The 25,801-nt window shown below is 42.1% G+C and overlaps 3 protein-coding genes across 5 annotated transcripts in view; 1 reads left to right on the plus strand and 2 right to left on the minus strand.

Moving 5' to 3' along the window:
- Positions 1 to 1,967: 1,967 nt before the first annotated feature.
- On the minus strand, positions 1,968 to 7,648 carry LOC138981609 (protein fem-1 homolog C-like). Its single transcript, XM_070354585.1, has 2 exons — positions 6,910 to 7,648; positions 1,968 to 3,934 (listed from the first exon to the last, which is right to left on the minus strand). Exons 1-2 carry the CDS (start codon positions 7,490 to 7,492, stop codon positions 2,577 to 2,579), a joined length of 1,941 nt encoding a protein of 646 aa, XP_070210686.1. The 5' UTR covers positions 7,493 to 7,648; the 3' UTR covers positions 1,968 to 2,576.
- A 591-nt stretch (positions 7,649 to 8,239) lies between these two features.
- The window catches only part of LOC138981722 (protein PRRC1-A-like), a 30,176-nt gene continuing 12,614 nt past the window's right edge, over positions 8,240 to 25,801 (plus strand). Inside the window, exons 1-7 of one of the 3 annotated variants that reach the window (XM_070354788.1) lie at positions 8,240 to 8,349; positions 9,111 to 9,211; positions 9,912 to 9,994; positions 10,392 to 10,429; positions 18,855 to 18,937; positions 21,822 to 21,863; positions 24,818 to 24,969. In XM_070354788.1, the coding sequence (XP_070210889.1) occupies positions 9,121 to 9,211; positions 9,912 to 9,994; positions 10,392 to 10,429; positions 18,855 to 18,937; positions 21,822 to 21,863; positions 24,818 to 24,969 (489 nt within the window). In that variant the 5' untranslated portion in view covers positions 8,240 to 8,349; positions 9,111 to 9,120. The other 2 variants (XM_070354796.1, XM_070354804.1) reach the window with 2 other exon arrangements.
- On the minus strand, positions 10,879 to 16,998 carry LOC138950853 (uncharacterized). Its single transcript, XM_070322571.1, has 2 exons — positions 11,936 to 16,998; positions 10,879 to 11,502 (listed from the first exon to the last, which is right to left on the minus strand). The coding sequence occupies exon 1, from the start codon at positions 16,996 to 16,998 to the stop codon at positions 12,334 to 12,336; it is 4,665 nt and encodes a 1,554-aa protein (XP_070178672.1). The 3' UTR covers positions 10,879 to 11,502; positions 11,936 to 12,333.

Here is a 25,801-nt window from a genome sequence, read left to right on the forward strand (position 1 = left end):
TTCAAAGAATTAATTTTTCGGATTTTCTCCATCTCAATCGGACCCATCCTGAACTCAGGTCAAAAATGAGTTACTTCCCTTCAACTGGCGATAGCCGTGGAGCGATGATTATCAGAATGAATCGGACCGTGGTGCGTTTTAGCGCTAGACCTAACTTTTAAAATCTAAATTGACAGCTTGTTACACAAACATTCTTAAATCATAAAAGAATTCTTTTTTCATCAAGACAAGATCAGTACAATTCGAAGTTTTGAAAGTTTGAAAAAAGAAAAGCCCGGAAGCAGGGTCACGCAAGGTCGTGGTTTTCGTAGCAGACGGCGGTTTATAGGCAGTCAAAAGCCATCGCTAGAGTTCTTATGAACCACATTCGTTTGTTTCGTGAAAAGTCAGAGGTACATAATAACGTGCTATTGCAGATAAGCTCACAGCGAGCCGCATTCAAATTACAAACTGACGACTGCATTGTGAAAAAGGGAAACTGGATCACACGGGTTCACGATGGCTAAGGGGTAAGAATGCAAAAATAAATTCCTTGAAAATTGCTCGCTCTTTACGTAGGACACCTAGGATGTTCCCGTTTGGTGAGCGTTCAAATGGAAGGGTGTTTGTACTGTGTGTAAAAGCCTGACAGTATCTGTGATGGTTTACGGGAGGCTTACTGTGCCTTTAAATGTTACTTAAAAAGAATGCTGAGCCATGAAGGTTTAAATTTAATCTTGATGTAAAATAGATTGCCAATGTTTTTAAAACTATAAAAATTATCATACAATTATAAATATAATGCATGCAATGCATGCTCATAACAACTTCTAAAGAAAGATGCACAGTCACATGTCTATAAAGTAAGCAAAAGTAAATCTGACGAAATATTTAGATTTAATATCACACTGGAAGTGGAACACAACAATGAAGACTTGGGGAAACAGTCCAGCATTTTACCTTAAGAAAGGAAATTCAATGGGTTATAATCATTGAGGGTAATGTGCAAGTTCTGAGAAATGAAAGACAGACTTTACATTAAGTGATAAAAACACAGGAAAGGGAAGCCATATATTCCAGGAAATAATGGAAGTAAATTCCATGTTCATGACTGTTTCAAATAAGCCACACAATGTCAAGGTAATTGCTCCAAATGGGAGCCAAATAATTTTAGTAGTGGTAAGTCAGTGTGTATTATATTTCCTTTAACTGCTATCTCTATTTCAGTATTTGAACAATTTTAATTTTGAATGGTACTGGTAGTCAAAATGGCCTTCAACCCATTGCCCACACAGAATCTAATGTTATCTGTACGCAAGTAGTATTTGTTCACTTTCCTCTTAATTTTCAGGATACTGTACATGCATGCATAATTGTAATTAAATACATGTATGCGAGCAGCGAGACTGGGTAGTGCAACTCTGTCGCTCCTCACTATCCCTTGGTATTGCAACCCCAAGAATAATTAATAAAGTCTACCAAATCTTGTTAACGAGATGCTATCAAATTATACCAATAAAAAAAAAATCGGGGCGGGGATGTAGCTCAGTCGGTAGCGCGCTGGATTTGTATCCAGTTGGCCGCTGTCAGCGTGAGTTCGTCCCCACGTTCGGCGAGAGATTTATTTCTCAGAGTCAACTTTGTGTGCAGACTCTCCTCGGTGTCCGAACACCCCCGTGTGTACATGCAAGCACAAGACCAAGTGCGCACGAAAAAGATCCTGTAATCCATGTCAGAGTTTGGTGGGTTATAGAAACACGAAAATACCCAGCATGCTTCCTCCGAAAACGGCGTATGGCTGCCTAAATGGCGGGGTAAAAAACGGTCATACACGTAAAATTCCACTCGTGCAAAAAACACAAGTGTACGTGGGAGTTTCAGCCCACGAACGCAGAAGAAGAAGAAGATACCAATAAAAATAGTTTTTCAAGACCGAGGAATGAGTACAGTGGACCCCCCTCCCCCCCCCCCCCCCCCTTTAAGACCCGCTGATTTAAAACTCCCTCCCTTGTAGTTTTAAGACCCTATTTTCTCAGATTTTACTGTCCATAACCTCTGCATATTAACCACCATTTCAAGACTCCGTTTTTTTTTTAACACCTGATTTTCCCAGATTATTTAGGTTTTAAAGGGGGATTCCACTGCAGTTAGAAATAATTATCACCCGCAGCTTTAAGAAATTAAAAATATATATCTTTCAAACAGCATTTGATGTGTTAATCTAAAAGCTTCACTGATGTTATTGTCGTAAACAGTTATTGAGTTAAATTAAATTCCTTGATGTGTGTTTGTTTACAGTGTAAATTCAAAGAAAGGAATTTTAAAGCAGGTATGAAGTATTTTCATACCCAATTGCATTATCCAAACTACTAGTTGAGTACTAGTACTAGAATTACTGCTCACCACTGGCATTTTTTTTTAAATCACAAGTATCAGGTGAGTACCACACAGTTACACAAACTGACAGTGACAAAGATAGTAACTCCACCATGTATCACAATTTTGACTTGCATCAAAAGAAAATTGCAATGGTATATAATATATATATTTTAAAGCACAGGATTGTTTCTTGTTTGCAGTTTCGAAAAGCAACATATTTAGTGCAGTTCAATAAAGTTTTCCAGGTCATGCCCCACAATACCCTTGTAGGTCAGTTTCTTGTGTGCTATAACACGTGCCGCCATGCACTTCAAAGTGGTGTTCTTTACAATGCACACTCTTGACAGCAGCCCGTTCTTCTTCAAGTTGTCCAAGGGTGTGACGTGATCAGTGCTGCATGTGTCAGCATGCGCCCCATGCTCCAGCAGCAGATCTATGATGCTGGCAAAAGCTACGCTACTGGGTTTAGTAGCCAGGTGGAGCGGCGTAAGGCTGTTGCTGTCACGTGCGTTGGGGTTTGCTCCTACCTGTAGCAAGAGACCGACCACGCTCTGGGCAGGGAAGGAGCAGACAGGGTAGCGGCCGATGTGCGTGGTGTCCTCCATGCAGGCCATGTGTAGCAAGGACGCTCCGCTGGACCCACGCATGTCCAGCTTGACCAGTCGGTAGACCAGTCGCTTGTAGCTGTGCAGCAGCGGGGAGGGTTCGGCCTTGGGACTGCAGACAGGTAGCTTGCCCATCAAGTTCATTAGGTGCAGGAGGATGACGAGCATGCGGTTTAGTACAGACTTGTCACCGTCCGGCTCCTTCCCCTCCTGCTCAGTCTGCTGGGTCTGGAAGCGAAGAATCTCCTCCAGGCCGTGCTCCATCACAGACAGGATGTCCTTTGCAAACTTGTTCTTGCTCTGGCTGGAGCTCAGTCTGCTGCCGCTCTCCGAGAACATGAAGGCGAAAAGTTCAGCGAAGGACAGAAAGCTACTCATGGTCATGGCAGCCAAGGCTTCCGACACAGACTGTTGCATCTCCAGCGCGTACATCCACAGGGTGATGCAGCGCTCAAAGTTCCCAACATCAGCATATAGCGCTCCTCGATAACGGATGTAGTAGGAAGTGTCCGGATGGCTGGGACCCAGAACCCGTTCTCGAATCAACAATGCCTGCATGCGCATCTCATCAGGATCAATTATCATTTCTTCAAGTTCATCCATGTCCTGCACCTCAACAGCATTCAGATAAGCAGGGTTGGGATTTTCAGGTATTGGCTTGTCTAATGGCGGCCTCTCTAGTCTCTTTCTCTCATTAAGAGCCCTCCGCCAGACCCTGATTGCAGCCATGCTATCACGTTTTTTGTCCACATAAGTAGCGCCTAGAAGTTCTAAAGCATCCACATAGTCGCTTCGACTACAAGAAGGCTGGGAGACAAGGTATTCAATGATGTTCTTGTAACCAGCAACAGCAGCAGCCATGAGCGGAGTCATGCCATACGAGTCTTTCTCCATCACAGCGCCATTCCCCAGCAGTAACTTCATGATGTCCAGACTACCTGATTCTGCACTGTCATGCAGGGCTGTGTTTCCTGTAAGTAGAAAACAAAAAATGTGCTGTGTAAAATAAAAGATGAAAAATGAATGCCAACCAAACTTGTTCTTACAGTACCTATTTATTCAAAATGGGTTGAACAACACAAATGAGCTGCTTTACTGTTATCACAATGTAAGTTTTCTGCCATTTTGTGATTCAGTTATTCAACATAATTCATGCAAATTGCAATTAAACCAGAATAGAATGGTATACCGGTTAACTTTTTATTAGTTCATACATAATACTAATAGATATCAGATTTGTCTTGCTTCTGTTTACTTTTAAACACAAAATGTATTGGTTTTGATCTATTCTCCAGGGGTGTACCTTAACTTTTTTTGCTACCGGCCAGGGGGGCCGGTAAGTCAAAAATTGAACCGGTCCCCCCAAATCCCAACCGGCCCCCAACCTGCCGGGATTTCTTACAACCGCCCCAGCGGCTCGTCGCGTGCTAACCACATACACAAAAGACGTACATTCATACTTATAATGCATACATGTGGATTTGCACTACTAATAACTACCACAAACACACACAAAACTTGATGACTAAAGTGCTATGTTTTAATATAATGATAATTAACCTTGTTTTTATAAAGAATTTAAAATAAAAGCCGCCACAAAGAAACAAGAAATCAAAACCACATTCACACCCTGTCACACAATCACACACTAAACCTCACTAAAAGTTACCCCCTTTATGTACCCCCTACCACACAATTTACAAAGTAATTTACTATGGAACTCTACTTACCACATAAACACACACTACAAAAGAGTAAATCAGCATTTTTTTTTAAATTTAAATTATGTTTTTTGTTGTGTAAAACCAAGTATAAAAAGCTGACTACAAAAAAAAATTATAAGTTGCTTTCTTGGTTTTTTTCTTTTTCTTTAGGCCTAAACAAAAAATAGGTGTGGTTACGGTAACCCGACCTACCCTATTTTTAGGGGCCGACCCTATAACTTTTTATTACATTTGTCAAACAAACAAAAAAACAGTGCAGAAAACGCAATGAAAGCAAATTCGCCCGAGTCGCACACTTATTTCCCTGTCAAGTAGGTTTAATTTGTACACATTAGAAAAAAAAGTAAAAAAAAAAAAAGTGATTGCCTACCTTCCTACCCTATTTTTTTGTGGCTATGTTACCGTAACCACACCTATTTTTTTTTTTTGGCCTTATGGCTGTGTTATTAATATTACTGTTAGATCAAGCAGAAGTATAAAAGTTGCATACCAGCCAAATTTACCACAGCTTAAAGGCATATGTACGCGCTCCCGTGTTTACAAAGTGTAGTTTGCCCATAATCGATGTCAAACGCACCATAAGACCATATAATGACGATATGTCACCATGCGCGGACCATAATACATGCATTACAGCTTGTTCTAGCCTCTGAAAAAGTGAGGATGTCAACAAAGCCGCGGTGTTAGCTCCCTTGCATCAACGTTACATGTGTTGCCAAATCTATAAATAGGACGATCCAGATCAAAATGAAAATTAACATATCTCAACATTGAAGGGGTCCTAGACCACAATATTTTGCAGGGAACTTAATTTAGCATGTCTCCAGCTGTTGGTAAAGCAATTAGCGTGTATAGTCATCGAGTACATATGCCTTTAAGTCATAAATAATCAAAAGCATTATATTTCATTTCTATTTCCTAATGAAAACAAACAGATGTTCAGATTTCTTGATCCTAGAATTGTTCACAGGTGATCTTTATGCTTTTGATTCAGCAGAGTTGCATCCCTTGTCCTATTGTTGAAGGTCTGTCTTTTCTTCTTTATCACATATGGTGGATCGGGTTGGTCTTTTTTTTACTTCTTTTGTTGAAGGGAAATAATTGACAGCAGTAGTACTGTCACTACTTGTACTAAGTTGGTCAGCAAAGCTGGTGTTAACATATTTTGGAAAATGGTCTCAATGAGTATCCCTGCAGTCAATGACATAATTATACATTTCCCAGAAACTGGATCAGTGGTACATAACAGGCACATCCAAGGAAAAATACAGAGGGCTAGGGGGAATATGTTTGCTCTGGATGGGCGGTCAGATCAAAGGCAGATGCATTGGCCATTGTAAAAGCTGGTTGGCCTTGAGACCTGGGTCAATGACCGGTACTTGCAATCTGAACACAGCTGCCTGTCGAGACACTGACCTTCTTACTCGGGGTCAATGACCGAGTTTTGAGAGGAAACTGTTTTACAACATGTGAAAGTCTCTGAAGGATTGGTGAGCGCAGGATAAGATATAAGAGAGGGGGTGAAGTGAATAGCGCAAAGAGGTGGGACGAAGGGGGGGGGGGGGGGGGGTGGTTTAACTATTTTGACTGCTGATGCAATCGCCAGCGGCTCGTGGCACTGGAGGGGTGATGACACGGTCAAGTGAGGCAGAGTGGGGTAGCTGTCTAGCCAATGTGTCTGGCCTTGATTGGTGGTAGTCCTGAGTCCTTCTGAAAGTGGGGGAAGCGGGGGGGGGGGGGGGGGGTGGGGGGGGGGGGGGGATGAGTGGGCAGTAGAGAAGTGACAGATTTTGAGATCGCCCGCAGAGATATTTGTTCGCCGGCCGTTCCGATTGACTTCGTTGCCTAACAACTTTGTGCTTCAGCGAAATTTGAACTCGCCAGGCGGGCGATTTTAGAGGAATTTCGAACCCGCCCGAGGCGATTTGAAGTCGCCGGGGGCGAGCGGGCGAGCGCCAAAACTCACCCCTGTATTCTCCCCAGTGCCTCAGTTGAAACTACATGCACACCTGTCTAACTGTATAGTAAAAACGGACAAAATATATTCACAAGTACTCTGTTCCAAATACTGTGTACTACACTCTAAACAATCCTGTTTAACAAGCACCCCAAGCTCTGTGTTATGATCATACTGACAAATTTGTGAGAATTAACATAATAACAATCGTTTTTGTGATAATGATAATTATGCAGCACTTGGCAAGTGGAAGAGGTTTGATTACCTTTGATACTTTTTCGGTTGACCTGCGCTTTCAGGGACAGAAGATATTCCACAATGTGTTTATGGCCTTTATAGCATGCAATCATAAGGCAGGTATGTCCATGGCGATTGGCAATTTCAATGTCAGCATCATGTTTTACTAGAAATTCCACGATAGCGTAATGTCCATCGAAACAGGCTGCTCTTAGTGGAGTAGAGTTGGTGTAGGTAGTCTGGTTAACGTCGGCGCCCTTCTCCACCAGATACTCCACAATTTCTAGATGACCTGCTGCTGCAGCGCACCAAAGAGGGGGTGCACCTTCGATAGTCTCTCCATCAAACTTGACACATCCAGGTTGTGTGAAATCAGCTTTACACTCTTCTATCAAGTACTTCACAACTTCATAGTGACCGTTCCGAGCGGCCATGATCAGAGGTGTAGCTCCATTTGTCTTGGCGTGGATCAGGTCAAAGATAATGTTACTACTCAGTCGCTGTAAAATGCTTTTCAAACTCTCGATTCTCCCATTCTTGCAGGCATCGTAGACGATAGCTTGCTCTTGGCCTTCTGCCGTCTGATTCTGAGATCGTTGCTGGTTCGCCATGAGTATTCTTTGGCACGTAGCTATCCAAAAACTAGTAAGATTTCATGGAATCAGGTAGTCATACATCATAAGAGGTTATTAAGACACTACAAAGATGTAGTTTTACGAAATAGCCTGCCCAGTAGCGTAAAAGAAACTTCTGCTGTCTGGTGCACAATAATTCCACTTCCGCTCATAGGTGGCAGTAAGCTTAGTTTGTCTTAAAATAGAAAACGTCCCAAATTGTGACATGCGGCCTCTGCTCTTGATAAGTGGAGACTTTTAAGGCTAGTAAAACATGTCATTGACCAAAACAGTTATATTATAAGGTAACATGAAAAACGCATAAGTCGTTCTTATTCATGATTAGATTTTGAGAAAAGCATAAGACCTTGCACAAGTTTGCAAAATGGCAAAATGCTATCCTCACACAGTGAGTCATGGAACATCAGTAAACTCAATATTCTAATGATTGACTTATAGTTGATGAAAAAGAGATAAATGTTCCAAAAAAACAACAACAACGTCAACAACACCACCACCAACAACAACAGCAGCATCAGCAGCAAAAACAGTAGTAACAATTATAACGTTCGAATCATGACTAAGTTTGTTCTAAACAGGAGAGAAAATGTCTTCCTTTTCCTCTTCAGTAACACCTTGGCAATGTCTCTCGGTTTCTCTGCACCCCCCCCCCCCACACACACACACACACACACACATCGTCTTCTTTTTCCTTTTTTATTTCCGTTCTTTCTTTATTTTCAGTCAAGTGGCTACGGTAATGGTCAAAGGGAAGCAACTCCCTTGAAACAGCAGGCGGACGTGGCTATGACGTCACTTTGCTAAGTCGTGCCATCTACTGTTTTGGTTGTAAGGTTAGTGTTGTCTTGGACTGTGTTTTACGTGGTGCTGGGTAAAAGTGAGTGTTCGCAGTGTAAAAGCTATAACCTTTTAAACATATATAGCGCAGTTTGCTATCGATTTGCAGGCGTCTAAACCCCTGGCCCCCTGGATACAGTAACTTACTACGGAATAGCTTGCAAGTTATCGTCTGCAACTGGAATGTCAACATTGTAGTAGACACACAATAACATGAGCCTCTCTATCTTCGTAGGCTTTGTTTAGTGGGAGATTTGAGTGAACAATGCTTCAGGCTTTTTTGTTGTAATCTACATGATGTATTCTAAATTATTCGCTTTCAGCCACAGTGGACGTCGGCTCAGTAGAAAAGAAAATCAACTGACAGTGACACTGACAGATCTTTACTGAGAGTGAGAGAGATTGCCTGGAGGGCAGCTACAAATTTATCTAATATCTGCCCCCCCTGTGAAAATTACTGACAGTGAATCACACAGCTGAAAGTATCTTTCTCTTTTTTTTAACACAAAGGTGTGTGTGTAAGAGAGATATTGAGAGAGAGGAGAGCGATTGACAGATCGACAGACAGCCAGCCAGCCAGCCAGCTATTGAGACAGAGACAGATCACAGACAAACGGACAGAGAAAGAGATTGATAGATAAATAAATTCTACTGTTAGTGTTAGTGTCTTATCTTCTGCATGCAGACACATGAATTAATTGTTGGTGCATGCATGCATGACTAAAACTTTGTCATCTTACCTTATGTGTACATGCAGCGGTATCACAATGATGGAGGAGATGAATGACGAGCAGCCAGAGATTGTCACCCATGAAGAGGTGGCTCTGGCAGAAAAAGAAGCAGCTCAAAGTTCAGCTGGTGTGTTCATTTGCGCTTTTTGTTCACCTCACTAATGACTAAATTAATCATTTCTTGGCGAGTGAAAATTTTGGGTCTGTGGTATTATAATTTTCCGAGCGACGATTGTCTGTTGTGAAGTACCAAAAAATAGGTAAACTCAAAACAAAAAGGTCGAAGACACCGAGGGGGGACACGCTATGCACCAGCTAACCACCAGCTAACGCAAGAGCACGCTGCAAGACCAGCGTGCTCGTGTCGCTCAACTGATCCGATCGGTGCAGGCGCTTGCAAAAAGCCTGCTCGTCTTTCACCACGTTTGAATGGATGAAATCGTTTTGTTCTTTGGTAACTCATTTTTGTGGGCGAGTGAATTTGTTTGTGGGCTAGTCAATTTTGAAATTTACTAGCCCACAAGGCGAGTGAAAATTTTGGAACTTGCTCATGCCTGCTAAAGATACTCTAAATTAAAAATTACAAGACCTTAATTGTTTTGACCATATAACAGTGATTTTGTTTTGTCTTGTCTTTCTTAATTTAATTAAGTTCATTGAATGCAGACTCCTAGTTCTTGTTTAAGAACAACCCTTTTGAATAGCATGCTGAATCTGCACTCAAAGTTTATGTTAATATGCATATATTTATACTATAAAACTGTTCAAATCTCAGTCTCAAAATCTTTATTAAGTGCCTCCTTTTTGTGTGTTTTGTGTCATTGCAGCTGGTCGTGCAGTAAGCTCAACTGTCGCTGCTCCCTCACCTCTTCCATCGTTCTTAGCGTCATCAACGCCGTCATCTACACCGGTATGTTTTGACGACGTATACATGACCTTCAGGGGTTAATGTGCATTTTTCTAGTTCAGTGGTAGTTTTGTTGGTTCTTGTACTAGCTTTTATCACAAAAAAGGACTGGATGATTTGAAGAGTTCAAGATTCTTAGCATCTAAGTTTCAATGTTTGTGTGTGTGTGGGGGGGGGGGGGGGGGGGTGTTGTTGGTTTTCTGTCTGTGTCTTTCTGTCTCTGTATGGAACAGTAAAGTTAAAGTTAATCAAGAAATATAAGAGCTTGTCACAAATTAATTGAGTAGTACAGTTTATCATGAAGTTTACGAAAGGATAGAAGCCTCTCCATCTCCTCATGTCTGCAATTTGTTCAGGTTTTGAAAGTTATGTATTAAATTTAGTTTATTTTTAATTTCAGACTACTCAAGCCTCTACTCCTGCCCGTCCAGCTTCAAAGTAAGCTATGTGGTACTGAAAGTTATGCAGAGAAAAACAAAGGAATTCTTGATGAAGATGAATAGCTCTTGCGGCCTTTACTTTTCATTTCATAAAGTGGAACGATTTTTGCAAGTAGGAAATGTGATCTGAGCATGATAGACTTTATGCAAGATACTGGTCTGTCTTCATTGATATTTTTAATGGGTTATTAGTATATATTACGACTTTTGGTTTTCATCATATACTCAATTTGGGATTTGAGTTATATAGACTGTTTACTGTCATGTTGTGTGTTCTGGGTGGTTGCACTTAATTATTTAACTCTATCTGTTTCTCTCTCTCTCTCCCACTCTCTCTCTCTCTCTCTCTCTCTCTCTCTCTCTCTCTCTCTCTCTCTCTCTCTCTCCCTCTCTCTCTCTCTCCCCCTTTCTCTCCCTCTGCTTATCTGTCAGTGAGAATTTATATAATGGAGTGTCACACACACATATGCGCACACACATATGCGCAGTCTGTCATCCACAAACTCACAGAATTTTCTCTCTCTCTCAAACTGTAAAAAGGTACAAATCACAATAAATGAAGTTTATACATTTCTTGAACAAAACAAAGCACTCAAAACTCACATTTACACATCAAATAACCCCAATCCCTTGCCAAAGATAATTAACGTTTACACTCTAATTACTCTCATTCACTCACATCAAATCTCTACTTCGCAAACACACCCTCTTGCTATCACTCCATCATACACTGAAATTACACTTCCTGCATGGGTTATTTTTAGGGGACGGATTTAGCGGAAGAGTTACCGTCCAGCAGGTCTGACAGTGACTTGAAGTGAAGCGAGATCCTGGGTGTAGATGCCCCGAAGACGAATGACATCACGAGCGCAGAATGAGTTCCTGGCGAAGTGAGTCCATAGCAGCCCTCAACAGTAGCACGAGTTCCATGCGAAGCGAGTCCCTAGCAGCCCTCAACAGTAGCACGAGTTCCATGCGAAGCGAGTCCATAGCAGCCCTCAACAGTAGAATGGCTTAGCTTGACTGGGCTGGCGGATCATCTCCATCACTCATCGGCAAGAAAACCGCAACCTGAAATGGTTAGCATTGCTCTTAGTCCATGGTTAACTCACATCGCTTATCCGTTCCCATATATCAAACCCAATGCAGGAAAGAATGGACAAAGCCTCTATGACTCTAGCTCTCACACACTCGCACAAATACTTCATATGTTATGAACGTTCTACCAATTCATTACATGTTTAATAATTGGCAGAAGTTATGCAAACATGTAACACGAAAATAGCTTTCCGTCTTTTTACATACACAAGTTATCATAATGCACAGACCATATTCAAAAATTGATAACTAACATAACTAACAATACTAAGAAACTAACCTTCTTTAAACGAAATACCTGACCGACTAGCCTGAACATATAAGAAACGCACAGACACGAAACAACAAACATGTAACACGCAAACAGCCTAAACTACACCGAAAACAATAGAAAAGAATTACGCACCACATCCTGGTTGCATGAAAGCATACGCGAAATTCCCCTGTCAAATGAAGACAGCTCCCTTTTGCTCTATGGAAGCAAAAGTAACGTTCAAATGAAGAACGGATTCCAGTCTGGAACGCAGACTTCTAGCCCTGTAAACGGCTACGGCAAGAATGAATAAAACTGACACACAACTGAATTTACTGCTCACTACAGCACACCTGAGATACACCCGTTACACTAGAATTTAGAGAAAACCGTGCCGCACGAAAACTACGAGTGCTAGCTGTTTCACCTGGCAGGTAAACGACAGCACAAAGAACAGGCGCTTGCAATGATTGCATATAATACGAAATAATTACAGCTGCTTGTGACACACCCCCCTTGTTAGACTGAACTAACAGTTAAGTTACAAAACTTCACACAACGCGGCTGTAATAATCCGCTCCCACGTTTTCACGTCCTCGGATCGCACGAATCCGGAAAGAGAATGGCTGAAGCAACAATGCCCATCGCATCAGACGACCGTTGGAGGTTTTTGCTCTCTGCAAGTGTTGCAAAGACTGATGATCAGTCTGAAGTTCAAACTCTTGGCCATACAGGTACACCTCAAACTTCTTGACAGCCCACACCACGGCCAAACACTCCTTTTCAACAGTGGCGTAGTTTTTCTCTGCAGAGTTCAGCTTGCGGCTTGCAAATGACACAGGTTTCAACTCCCCATCCCTCTCTTGCAGCAGAACAGCTCCGAGACCAACGTCAGAGGCATCGGTCTGCAGTACAAATGGCTGGGACAAGTCAGGCAAGCAGATAACAGGCGGTTTGCTGAGAATCTCCCTGAGAGTGTTGAAAGATTCCTCGCAAACCTCGGTCCACTGAACCTTGTTTGAGCAGTTCTTCCGTGTCAAGTTGGTAAGGGCCAGAGCAATGGCAGCAAAGTTGGCTACATAGCGTCGATAGAAACCAACCAGGCCAAGAAAAGCGCGGACTTCTTTCTTGGTTTCAGGACGTCTTGAAGCTTGAATCTTCTCGAGCTTGGCTGCCTCTGGCCACATCAGGCCATGGCCAACTCGATGACCCAGGTAGTCCAGTTCAGGGAATCCTACGAAGCATTTCGTAGGTCGAGCCGTGAGACCTTCTTCTTCCAGACGACGAAAAACGGCCTCCAGGGCCTCAAGATGAGTCCCCCAGTCTTCAGTGCCGATGAGGATGTCGTCCATGAAGTTGTGGACATCACTTCTTCGCAGAGGGTTGAGAAGCTTCCTCATCATGCGGCTGAAAACTGCGACAGCATTCTGAAGACCAAACGGCATCATGGTCCATTGGAATTGTCCCTGAGGAACGATGAACGCAAGCTTCGGTCTGTCTTCAGCAAGGACTGGTATCTGCCAATACCCCTTCGACAAATCTATCTTGGTGAAGTACTTGGCACGCCCAAGACAGCTGAAGAGTTGATCGATGTCAGGGAGTGGTTCTCCATCAAACTCAGTGACCCTGTTTAGCTGACGATAATCGATACAGAACCGAATCGTCCCGTCCCTTTTCTTCACGAGGACCACTGGAGCGTTGTAAGGTGAGGACGCAGGTTCTATGACACCCATTTTCAGCATGGCCTCCACTTCCTTCTTTACAGTTTCAGTTTGGGAGTATGGCACAGGTCGAGGACGGACAAAAACAGGCTTTGAAGTCAGTAGGCTGACAGAAAATTCCTCAAGCTTGGTAGAACCAGGCAAATCCGTGAGCGCTTTGACGAAACGACCCTTGAAACGATTCACATCGTCACGCTGACTGTCAGTCAAAGCCGGGTTGCACTGAACATCACTCGGACCTTCTTTGGACTGAAGTGCAGGTAGAGGGATGTCTCGTGGGTACGTCACGTCTTCCTCTGAGGTGGCTCCTGATTCATCGATCACCACGGCACATGTAGTGACGACATCTTGATCCGTTCTTGATGGGGTAGGTCTGGACCACCTCTCAACATATTCCTTGATCAGATTGGCGTGGTACAACTTTTCTTTGGTGCCTACACGCAGACGATAGTCGCATTCTCCAACTTTTCCTACAACCTCGTAGGGTCCTTCCCAAGCCATTTCTAACTTGTTCTTCTTCAGGGGTAGGAGAAGCAGAACTCTACTTCCAATCTTGAAGTTTCGTTTCACTGCACGACGATCGAAAGCTCTGGCGTAGCGCCGGGAGGAGTTGTCCAGGTTCTGCTGTGCGATTTTCAAAGTGTCTTCCAAACGCTGACGCAGATCCACGACATACTCAGCAGTAGTCCTAACTTCTGCAGGGGTGTCTTTGGTCCATATCTCCTTGAGAAGGGAAAGAGGTCCTCTCACAGTTCTCCCGTACAAAAGTTCAAAAGGGGAAAACCCTAAACTTTCCTGTGGTACCTCTCGGTAGGCGAAAAGGAGGGCAGGAACAAAACGATCCCAATCTTTGGGTTTCTCCATGCAGAGCTTCTTCAGCATTGTCTTCAGTGTCCCATTGAATCTTTCTACAAGACCATTACATTGAGCATGATATGGTGTCGTGGTGAGTCCTTTCAGGGCAAGAAACTGATTCACTTGCTTCATGAGATTGCTGACAAACTGAGAACCCCTGTCGGTCAGTACTTCTTTGGGAACTCCAACCCGAGTATACATCTGCCAGAGTGCTTCAGCCACACGCTCTGCTTCGATGCTGGGTAAAGGGGTCGCTTCTGGGTACCGGGTGGCATAGTCTACAGCAACCAGAATGTAGCGGTTCTTTCTTTCGGAGATGGTCAAAGGCCCCACAATGTCAACAGCGATTCTCCGGAAAGGTTCATCCAGCAGAGGCATCTTTCCAAGTGGTGCTTTTGGAATTTTCCCCTTGGGTAGAGCTCGCTGGCAAGCATCGCAGGATTGTACATATCGACGGATGTCACCGCCCATTCCCGGCCAGTAGAAAGAGTTCCACACTCGATCTCGAGTCCTCCTCGAACCAAGATGGCCAGCCATTGGTACATCATGCGACAGCTTAAGGATTCCAGGTCTCAAGGCTTCTGGTACAACTATCTGATGGTACACATCTTCACCTGATGAGAACTCCCTTTGCAGAACTCCTTTCTTCCAGGAAAACTTCACTTGGCCATGTGTCCCGGAGGGAGCAGGATTACTAACCGCCGCTAGCTCTCGAATGCGTGCCAATGTAGAGTCGTTCTCTTGTAGCTGAATGAGTTCATCTCGGGTGACACCTCCCAGTCCGGAGTCCTTCATTTTAAGAGTTTTGGGTCCTTGTTGTTCTCGAGCATGCTGTGCTCTGGTGACAACAGATGTCTTCACAGGATATGCCTTCCCCCTGTACACCGGAACTTCAAGAGTTTGTCCATCAGGCAACGGGATGGCATTTCCAATCAATACAGGATGAGCAAGATCCTCCACCACAATAGCAATTGCCTTTCCTGAAAAGAAAGGCGATTCAAAGTCAATTACAACAGTTGGGCACTCTCGTTCGACGTTGCCGGCTGCAAGTCGGATGGTTTGTCGTCCAATGCTGCGCTTGTTATCTCGCACAAGAGACGAATCCACCACTAGCCCGTCAGCTCCAGTGTCCCTCAGGGCAGATACTGAAGAACCATTGACGTTCACAGTACATCTAGGAGAGTAGGTCAGTTGGCTGCAAGGATCACAGAGAGCAGGCAGTTCAGTTCCTGAGGTGACCGTTCCCAGAGTGACAACGGTTTTCACCGAAGTTAGACGAGGACAGTTTCTTCTAGAGTGACCTTCCTGACCGCAGTTGAAACATTTTCCCTTGAATCCAGATGGCTTAGAGCCAGCAAGCTTTGCTGGAGTTGCATCCTTCTTCGGGCTACTTGGTCCTTTCTGGTGACCCAATGCTTTACCAAAGACAGTAACTGGATTTTTCCTGGCCCGTTTCGACGATGCAAATCTCTCAGCAAGTTCAGCAGCTTCAGAAAGAGTACTGGGGTCATTCTGTCTGATGAAGTCGGCAAGTTCTCCAGATACTCTGTCGAGAAGGTGCTCCATCAGTATGAGATCTCGAACTCCTTCGTATGTCTCCTCCTTCTTGGCTGCCTTTCTCCATCGCTCAAACCAAATCCGGAGCCGAGTAGCATGCTGCTGAAATGTTTCTTCATCCTTTTTCACTGCCTGACGAAACTTGGAGCGGTAAGAGTCAGCAGTCCAACGAAAAGCCCCACGTAGCGTCTCCACCACTTTGTCGTACTCTAGCGCGTCCTCATCAGGCAATTCTAGGTAAACCTCTGAGGAAAAACCTTTAAGAAGTGTCCCCAGCCTAGCTCCCCAGTCTCGTTCCCTGTTCCACCCACTCAGGGATGCCGCTCTCTCAAATCGCCCTAGAAAAGTATCCAAATCTTCTTTGGTGGTATCAAAAGGATCGATCTTTAGACGGACAGGTTCTATTGGACGGATATGGGGAACATGAGCAGTTTCTTCACGCTGGGCCCTTGCTATCTGTGTCCGAATCCTCTCCTCCTCCAACTCAGCCAAACGTTGACGTCGGGTATATTCTTCCTCATCTCTCTCCTGTCTTCTTCTTGTCTCTTCTTGTCTCAGTCGAGCCTCTTCCTCTTCTCTCTCCTGTTTTCTTCTTGTCTCTTCTTGTCTCAGTCGAGCCTCTTCCTCTTCTCTCTCCTGTTTCCTTCTTGCCTCTTCCTCTTCTCTCTCCTGTTTCCTTCTTGCCTCTTCTTCTTCTCTTTCCTGTCTTCTTCTTGCCTCTTCTTCTTCTCTCTCCTGCCTTCTTTCTTCTCTCTCCTGTTTCCTTCTTGCCTCTTCCAGTTGAGCTTTTAGCAGCTGAGCCTCCAATCCTACTCGTTGTTGTTGCTGCTGTTGATGGCGCAGACGGTCCAATTCTTCTTGCACAAATCTGGCAAGTGCACTACCGGAACGGACACCCAACGCTTTGCCCCTAGCGGCAATCTGCTCATGGTCGGCACTAAGACTAACCGAGTTTCCAGCTGATTCAGAAAATACTTCGCTATGAGTAGGCGGAGTAGATAACTCATGGCCGGAAAGAGACAAAGTCGGGTCAGGCGTAGAAAAACTAGACAGGGCCGCGTTTCGAGTTTTCCTTGCGGACATATTTATCTTTATCTTCAGTAAACAGTGAAATAAAAAGGAAAAAGTATTTATGGTACTTCTGAATGAAATGAGCTAGACACCAATAAATACCGAACAAGGAAAAACAAGCTTTGCAAATGAACGCTTTCTTTCGCAAAATGAATAGCAGTACTATGCGCGGAAAACACCGACTTCTGTCACTGTTACGACGGTAGTGACAAAAGTAATGAACTCTAGTGCTATCACACGAATGATATTCAATAAACAGGCATCACGAAGACATGACAAAACAAGACAAAACAATATCAGAAAAACAGAAAGCAAACAGAAAAATCTGAAGTGACGATGAAAAGTTAGGATAGACCCACTACTTCTAGCTAGCTATCCCAATCATATCCCGGACGAGCCCCCATTTGTCACACACACATATGCGCACACACATATGCGCAGTCTGTCATCCACAAACTCACAGAATTTTCTCTCTCTCTCAAACTGTAAAAAGGTACAAATCACAATAAATGAAGTTTATACATTTCTTGAACAAAACAAAGCACTCAAAACTCACATTTACACATCAAATAACCCCAATCCCTTGCCAAAGATAATTAACGTTTACACTCTAATTACTCTCATTCACTCACATCAAATCTCTACTTCGCAAACACACCCTCTTGCTATCACTCCATCATACACTGAAATTACACTTCCTGCATGGGTTATTTTTAGGGGACGGATTTAGCGGAAGAGTTACCGTCCAGCAGGTCTGACAGTGACTTGAAGTGAAGCGAGATCCTGGGTGTAGATGCCCCGAAGACGAATGACATCACGAGCGCAGAATGAGTTCCTGGCGAAGTGAGTCCATAGCAGCCCTCAACAGTAGCACGAGTTCCATGCGAAGCGAGTCCCTAGCAGCCCTCAACAGTAGAATGGCTTAGCTTGACTGGGCTGGCGGATCATCTCCATCGCTCCTCGGCAAGAAAACCGCAACCTGAAATGGTTAGCATTGCTCTTAGTCCATGGTTAACTCACATCGCTTATCCGTTCCCATATATCAAACCCAATGCAGGAAAGAATGGACAAAGCCTCTATGACTCTAGCTCTCACACACTCGCACAAATACTTCATATGTTATGAACGTTCTACCAATTCATTACATGTTTAATAATTGGCAGAAGTTATGCAAACATGTAACACGAAAATAGCTTTCCGTCTTTTTACATACACAAGTTATCATAATGCACAGACCATATTCAAAAATTGATAACTAACATAACTAACAATACTAAGAAACTAACCTTCTTTAAACGAAATACCTGACCGACTAGCCTGAACATATAAGAAACGCACAGACACGAAACAACAAACATGTAACACGCAAACAGCCTAAACTACACCGAAAACAATAGAAAAGAATTACGCACCACATCCTGGTTGCATGAAAGCATACGCGAAATTCCCCTGTCAAATGAAGACAGCTCCCTTTTGCTCTATGGAAGCAAAAGTAACGTTCAAATGAAGAACGGATTCCAGTCTGGAACGCAGACTTCTAGCCCTGTAAACGGCTACGGCAAGAATGAATAAAACTGACACACAACTGAATTTACTGCTCACTACAGCACACCTGAGATACACCCGTTACACTAGAATTTAGAGAAAACCGTGCCGCACGAAAACTACGAGTGCTAGCTGTTTCACCTGGCAGGTAAACAACAGCACAAAGAACAGGCGCTTGCAATGATTGCATATAATACGAAATAATTACAGCTGCTTGTGACATGGAGCAATTTCCTGCAATGTAAGGAGATATATTTTAAATACTGTTTTGCATACCCTTGAAGATGAATAAATAAAAGTGTAAATAATGTGTGTTGCAACAGACCAACTGGTACTGTTTCTCCCAGCACACAGGCTTCAGGGGTAACCCCCACCACCAGATCAACACCATCCCGAGAAGCACCAGGTTTGTGCGTTTAAAATCCACTGTTTTCCAGGATTGATCTTTCTTTATTTGTTTTCTTTCCTTTTTAAAAAATTTTTACATATACGTAGTCAAGTTTTGACTAAATGTTTTAATAAGAGGGGCCGGGAATCGAGACGAGGGTCGTGGTGTATGTGTGTGTGTGTGTGTGTGTGGGTGTGTGTAGAGCGATTCAGAGAAAGCTACTGGACCGATCTTCATGAAACTTGACATGAAAGATCCTGAGTATGGTATCTCCAGACGTTTTTTTCATTTTTTTGATAAATGTCTTTGATGACGTCATATCCGGCTTTTCGTGAAAGTTGAGGCGGCACTGTCACGCTCTCATTTTTAAACCAAATTGGTTGAAATTTTGGTCAAGTAATTTTCGACGAAGCCCGGACTTTGGTATTGCATTACAGCTTGGAGGCTTAAAAATTAATTAATGAGTTTGCTCATTAAAGTTGTCATTAAAATCGAATTTTTGCTAACAGATTTCAAATTGATTGCATCGTATTCTTCATCACATTCTGAATCTAAAAATATATACATATGTCATGTTTACTCTTAAAATGTGATCACAATTAACGAAAATAGATTAATTAGTCTTACGATTCAAATTTAAGAAATCGATCCAAAAATGATTTCATCTTATTTTTTATCATTTCCTGATTCCAAAAACATATAGATATGATAGGTTGTATTCAAAACAAGCTCAGAAAGTTAACAAGAATACAGAAAAGGGCGCTTTCCTGCTTAGCACAATACGCTACCGCGCTATTCTGGCGTGTTAATTTCACTGCGTTTTGCACGTGGGAGGTGAGCGATTTCCTTCTCGCGGGGATTGATGAAGCTGTACTGCCTTGGTGAAAAAATACAGTGCGTTCAGTTTCATTCCGTGAGTTTGACAGCTTGACTAAATGTAGTAATTTCGCCTTACGCGACTTGTTTATCACTTTATGTCTTTCTTTTGTTTGCATTTGTTCTTTCTTTCTTTTTCCTTTTTATATTTAGTCAAGTTTTGACTAAATATTTTAACATCGAGGGGGAATCGAAACGAGGGTCGTGGTGTATGTGTGTCTGTCTGTGCGTGTGTGTGTGTGTGTGTGTGTGTGTGTGTGTGTGTAGAGCGATTCAGACTAAACTACTGGACCGATCTTTATGAAATTTGACATGAGAGTTCCTGCGTATGAAATCCCCGAACGTTTTTTTCATTTTTTTGATAAATGTCTTTGATGACGTCATATCCGGCTTTTCGTGAAAGTTGAGGCGGCACTGTCACGCCCTCATTTTTCAACCAAATTGGTTGAAATTTTGGTCAAGTAATCTTCGACGAAGCCCGGACTTCGGTATTGCATTTCAGCTTGGTGGCTTAAAAATTAATTAATGACTTTGGTCATTAAAAATCTGAAAATTGTAAAAAAAAATAAAAATTTATAAAACGATCCAAATTTACGTTTATCTTATTCTCCATCATTTGCTGATTCCAAAAACATATAAATATGTTATATTCGGATTAAAAACAAGCTCTGAAAATTAAATATATAAAAATTATTATCAAAATTAAAGTGTCCAAATCAATTTAAAAACACTTTCATCTTATTCCTTGTCGGTTCCTGATTCCAAAAACATATAGATATGATATGTTTGGATTAAAAACACGCTCAGAAAGTTAAAACAAAGAGAGGTACAGAAAAGCGTGCTATCCTTCTTAGCGCAACTACTACCCCGCTCTTCTTGTCAATTTCACTGCATATGCCGTGAGCTTTGGACTACGAGTATACGGTCTTGCTGCGTTGCATTGCGTTCAGTTTCATTCTGTGAGTTCGACAGCTACTTGACTAAATATTGTATTTTCGCCTTACGCGACTTGTTGTTGAGTCACTTGAGAAAAAGTGACTCTATGTAATCGGTCAGTGTTAGTCTGTCCGGCCGGCCGGCCGGCCGTCCGTAGACACCACCTTAACGTTGGACTTTTCTCGGAAACTATCAAAGCGATCGGGCTCATATTTTGTTTAGTCGTGACCTCCAATGACCTCTACACTTTAACGATGGTTTCGTTGACCTTTGATCTTTTTCAAGGTCACAGGTCAGCGTCAAAGGAAAAATTAGACATTTTATATCTTTGACAAAGTTCATCGGATGTGATTGAAACTTTGTAGGATTATTCTTTACATCAAAGTATTTACATCTGTAGCCTTTTACGAACGTTATCAGAAAAACAAGGGAGATAACTAGCCTTTTCTGTTCGGCAACACACAACTTAACGTTGGGCTTTTCTCGGAAACTATAAAAGTGACCGGGCTCAAATTTTATGTGAACGTGACTCATTGTGTTGTGAATAGCAATTTCTTCCTGTCCATCTGATGCCTCATATAATATTCAGAACTGCGAAAGTGACTCGATCGAGCGTTTGCTCTTCTTGTTTTGCTTTTTTTCAGGTCTGTGTTAAACATTTCAGGACATTGTTCTTTATTTCCTTCTTTATGTATTTCAGTCCTTAATTCTTTATGCTTATTTTTGTCTTCTTTTCTGTCTGTATTTTTCAGTGTTTTTTTTTTGTCCCCCTGTTTTTGTCTTAAGTTCTTTTGAACGTTCTCATAGGGAAGTTCCAGAATTGTATGTGTTGTTTTTTTGTTAAGTACTTTCCATAAATTTTTCTTCTTTCTGTCTTTCTTTCTTTTAAAGAAGGCCCAGGTTTTTGTGTTTAATTTTATTTAGTTTTTTCGCAGCTTTTCATGTTGTTGTATCCCTACTTTGTTAATTTCTGTTTTCCTTTTTGTTCTCGGAAGGAAGCTCTGTATAGTTATTTTAATATATATGTATAAAATCGAATACAGCATATAAAAAAAAATCTTTCTTTCGTGTTTTTTTTTCTGTCATCCAGAGAAGCTCCAGGATATATATTTTGAAGGCTCTGTGTTTTACAGTAAAGTTTATTCTTCTTTCTTTTTTCGATTTTCAGTTTCAATTGTGTCAGTTGTTCGTTAGTTACTTCTTGGCTGATACACCTTTTAAATTTTTCACATTTTTTTAGTTTCAATTTTATTTGTTAGTTGTTTGTCAGTTATTTATTAACATTTTATTTTTATTTTTTTAAATCCGTTATGGCGTTGCTTACTTTGTTCCCTAGTTTTCCTTTCATGAATACATCTAGACATGCCTAAACTCTTGAAATTTGGCCCGGAAATGCTCATGCACTCAGAAAAAAATATTACAAGGCATTTTAGACTCCACATACATATATATCCACTCCAACTTGGGCAAGTCCTACCAAATATGGTTTGGCACATGTCCTTTTATCAGTCAAATATTTGTATCATGTGTGAGCTTTTCGAAGTGTGAAAAAGTCCACGAAAAAACACAAAGCGACCAGGAAAATCGAATTTGTGTACATGTAGGCTGAAAAATGTCTTGAAAATGGGATGGTTTTGAATAACCTGTGTTCATCTATTTCAACTAAATTTTGCGGTTCTGCGAAAGCTTTTATGATGGCACGGGGTAATTGATATTTTTGCCTAGAGGAGGAATCATGCAGATATTTAAGAACCAATTAGAGACCCAGCTGTCTGATAAGGAAGAGCCAATTAGAGCCCCAGTTCATGTCACAAGTAAGTTAGCTAAGGGTCACTTTCGAGATCGATGCTTATAGCTGCCGCATACCTGTCAACCTGTACGGTTTTCCCGTATTGTGTACGGGATTTATCAAAATTTAGGTGTGTACGGCTTACACAGCCTAGCAGTACGGGCAAACCAAATTGTACCGGTAATTCATGTCAATGCTGTGATCTTGACAACAATTACCTTACAAAATGCACGTTTTTTTTTGTTTGTTCGTTAATGGGCTGAAACTCCCACGGCTTTTACGTGTATGACCGTTTTTACCCTGCCATTTAGGCAGCCATACGCCGCTTTCAGAGGAAGCATGCTGGGTATTTTCGTGTTTCTATAACCCACCGAACTCTGACATGGATTACAGGATCTTTTTCGTGCGCACTTGGTCTTGTGCTTGCGTGTACACACGGGGGTGTTCGGACACCGAGGAGAGTCTGCACACAAAGTTGACTCTGAGAAATAAATCTCTCGCCGAACGTGGGGAGGAACTCACGCTGACAGCGGCCAACTGGATACAAATCCAGCGCGCTACCGACTGAGCTACAACCCCCGCCCACACACACAAGATGCAAGTGACAATTAACACACATACTCAGGCATGTCAACTGAATCAAAGAGACACAGACACCAGTAAGTGTAGTGCTTTCGTTTTCGGTATTGACACAGATTGTGTTCGATAATTCAAACTAAGATTTCATTGTTGTTTTTCTCCTTTTTTTTTTTACCTTTTTTTTTCTTTTTTTTCTTTTTAAAAAAAATGTGTGGCATTGATCATATTCCGCCATGAAATTTCAGGCATGTTTATGAGAGCACTTATCATAAGTTTTAAACTTGTTGTGCTCCTTCTTAATGATGTTGTTATACATGTATTGTCATGTGTCTGTTTACGAATAAAATACTGTTTAAACAAAAAGTGTAGTGCACCTGCTTGAATATGTAGGTCAGTGAATCCTTTAAAATAGCCCACTTCCATGGCTTCAGTGACCTTCTGGTTTCAGATATCTGCATGATCTCTGACAAGTTTTATTTTGAGTTAGATACATGGAGTCCTTTTGAAAATTAGAATGTGGAACAAACTTACTAGTTACTTGTTTCTCTTTTAATTCAATCTATGATTCAACCATCATTTGAGAATTTAACTCCAGAAATGATGAATTGAAAAGCAGTATGAGAGATAATGCAAATGAGTACTAAAAATAGACCTGACAGTGCCTATGCTATTTTCCAAACCTCCTTCCTTTTCACCAGAGTGAGCCATTTTGAAATTAAGTTACCAATTGGAACTTACTGAAAACTGTTTTCTCATTTAAATTGAAGTTTTGAGTCAATAATTATTGATAATTTACATCAGGACAAGGGAGGCAACTGTGTTATTTTTGTTTTTTTATTAATTTGTCAGAAATTTTTCAAACATGGTTATTTTCCATCCTGTAGATGAAACTTGTTTAAAATCAAGTTCATTCATGAGAGCGATTCTGGGGGGTAAACAGGCCTGAAGCTGGTTTTTGTATTTCAAAAAAAAAAGTTGGTGTGTAAGGGATTGTTACCTTGAATACAGTTTTCATTTTCATTACTTTATTGTCCCATCGCTGGGAAATTCGGGTCGCTTCCTCCCAGTGGAAAGCTAGCAGCAACGGAGTCACGCTACCCAGGTGTCTGCGTGTTTAGGTGTATTCAGCCACCTGCACTTATGGCAGAATGACCAAGGTCTTTTACGTGCCATTGTGATGACACGGGGGTGGGACATGGCTTCCGTCTCTGGGTCTGCACATAAAGTTGACCCGTGTCCGTCCCGGCCCGAATTCGAACCTGCGACCTTTCGATCACAAGTCCAGTGCTCTACGAACTGAGCTACCGGGCATATAAATACAGGTTGGCCTTGGAGGGGGTTGACAGGTCTGAGCTGGTCAAGCAGTCAGAATTTCTTTCAAATCAGTAAATGGTTCTGCTTGTGCTTGTTGTTACTGCCGGTGCATACTTTTTTGATCTGGCGCATAATTGTCCTGATCCCCGATTGGTTGGCCGAAACTGGGAATTTCATAAAGCCGATCACCACAGTTGAATTAATCTAAATTCTGCATGCTACAGGTAGACCCTAACTGCATGGAACTTAACTTCATGACAGTCAGAAAATGCTGATCATGTACAAGCATTGTTGGTGGTGTGAAACACCGGCCCATTTACGACCTCCCTCTGTTAAGACCGTATTTTTTCACATTTTCTGATCATGTCTGTAAATTTACCTCCATCATATTCTTAACACCAAAGGTCCAATGCAGACGCCATTTGAAGCAAGCTCTGCCATCGCTGTCAGCCCAGCAGCAGAAGAACAGCAGCCTATGGCTTCAGGCGCACCAGGCGGTCTCTTTGGTTGGTTCTCCAACAACAGTCTTGTTAACAGGGTGGTGGAAAAGACCAAGGTAACTATGTTGACTTTTTAATTCCATGCATTTTTAGTGTTGGTTGTATTGTGATGAGAAATGTGAGGCTGTCAGTGTCAGAAGATGATGCGATATATGGTCTTTTGTCTGTCTGTCTCTTAATTGCTATGTGCGCATGTCTGCATCTCTCTCTCTCTCTCTCTCTCTCTCTCTCTCTCTCTCTCTCTCTCTCTCTCTCTCTCTCTCTCTCTCTCTCTCTCTCTCTCTCTCTCTCTCTCTCTCTCTCTCTCTCTCTCTCTCTCTCTCTCTCATAAAATGACAAAACTCTGTAATTGTGCAGTATAAAAATAAAGCTATGCTACATTGACTCAATGTATAACATCAGCTTTATTGTAAAGGCAGTAAAATCATAAATACAGAACACTGGCTAAAATACCATCATTTCAAACAGTGTACCTTCTGCTCCTAAGTGCCACCTGTTGCCATATTGCATGGTTGACAGAATTTGATGCTTAATTTTCTGTTCTTTATGTTACACTATTATTTTTTGCTGACCCTGTTTCTTTGTTGGAATGTCTTTATGTAAGGGGCCATGCTGATGAATGTGTGTACAGAATTTTGTAGTACAGTAATATTTTAGCTGTGAATGATGAATTTGTCCACATCACAATATTTACACAAACTGATGTTACGTTAATTGCTCAACATACACAGAGTACACACACACACACATGCACACACACACACGCACATGCATGCACATGCATACGCTCACTCACTCATGCACTCACTCAATCACTCAATCACTATAAGTTAAATCACTCACTCAATCACTATAAGTTCACTCACTCATGCACTCACTCACTCACTC

Source organism: Littorina saxatilis, linkage group LG1 (genome assembly GCF_037325665.1).
Source record: "Littorina saxatilis isolate snail1 linkage group LG1, US_GU_Lsax_2.0, whole genome shotgun sequence".
NCBI classification, from domain to species: Eukaryota; Metazoa; Mollusca; class Gastropoda; order Littorinimorpha; family Littorinidae; genus Littorina; species Littorina saxatilis.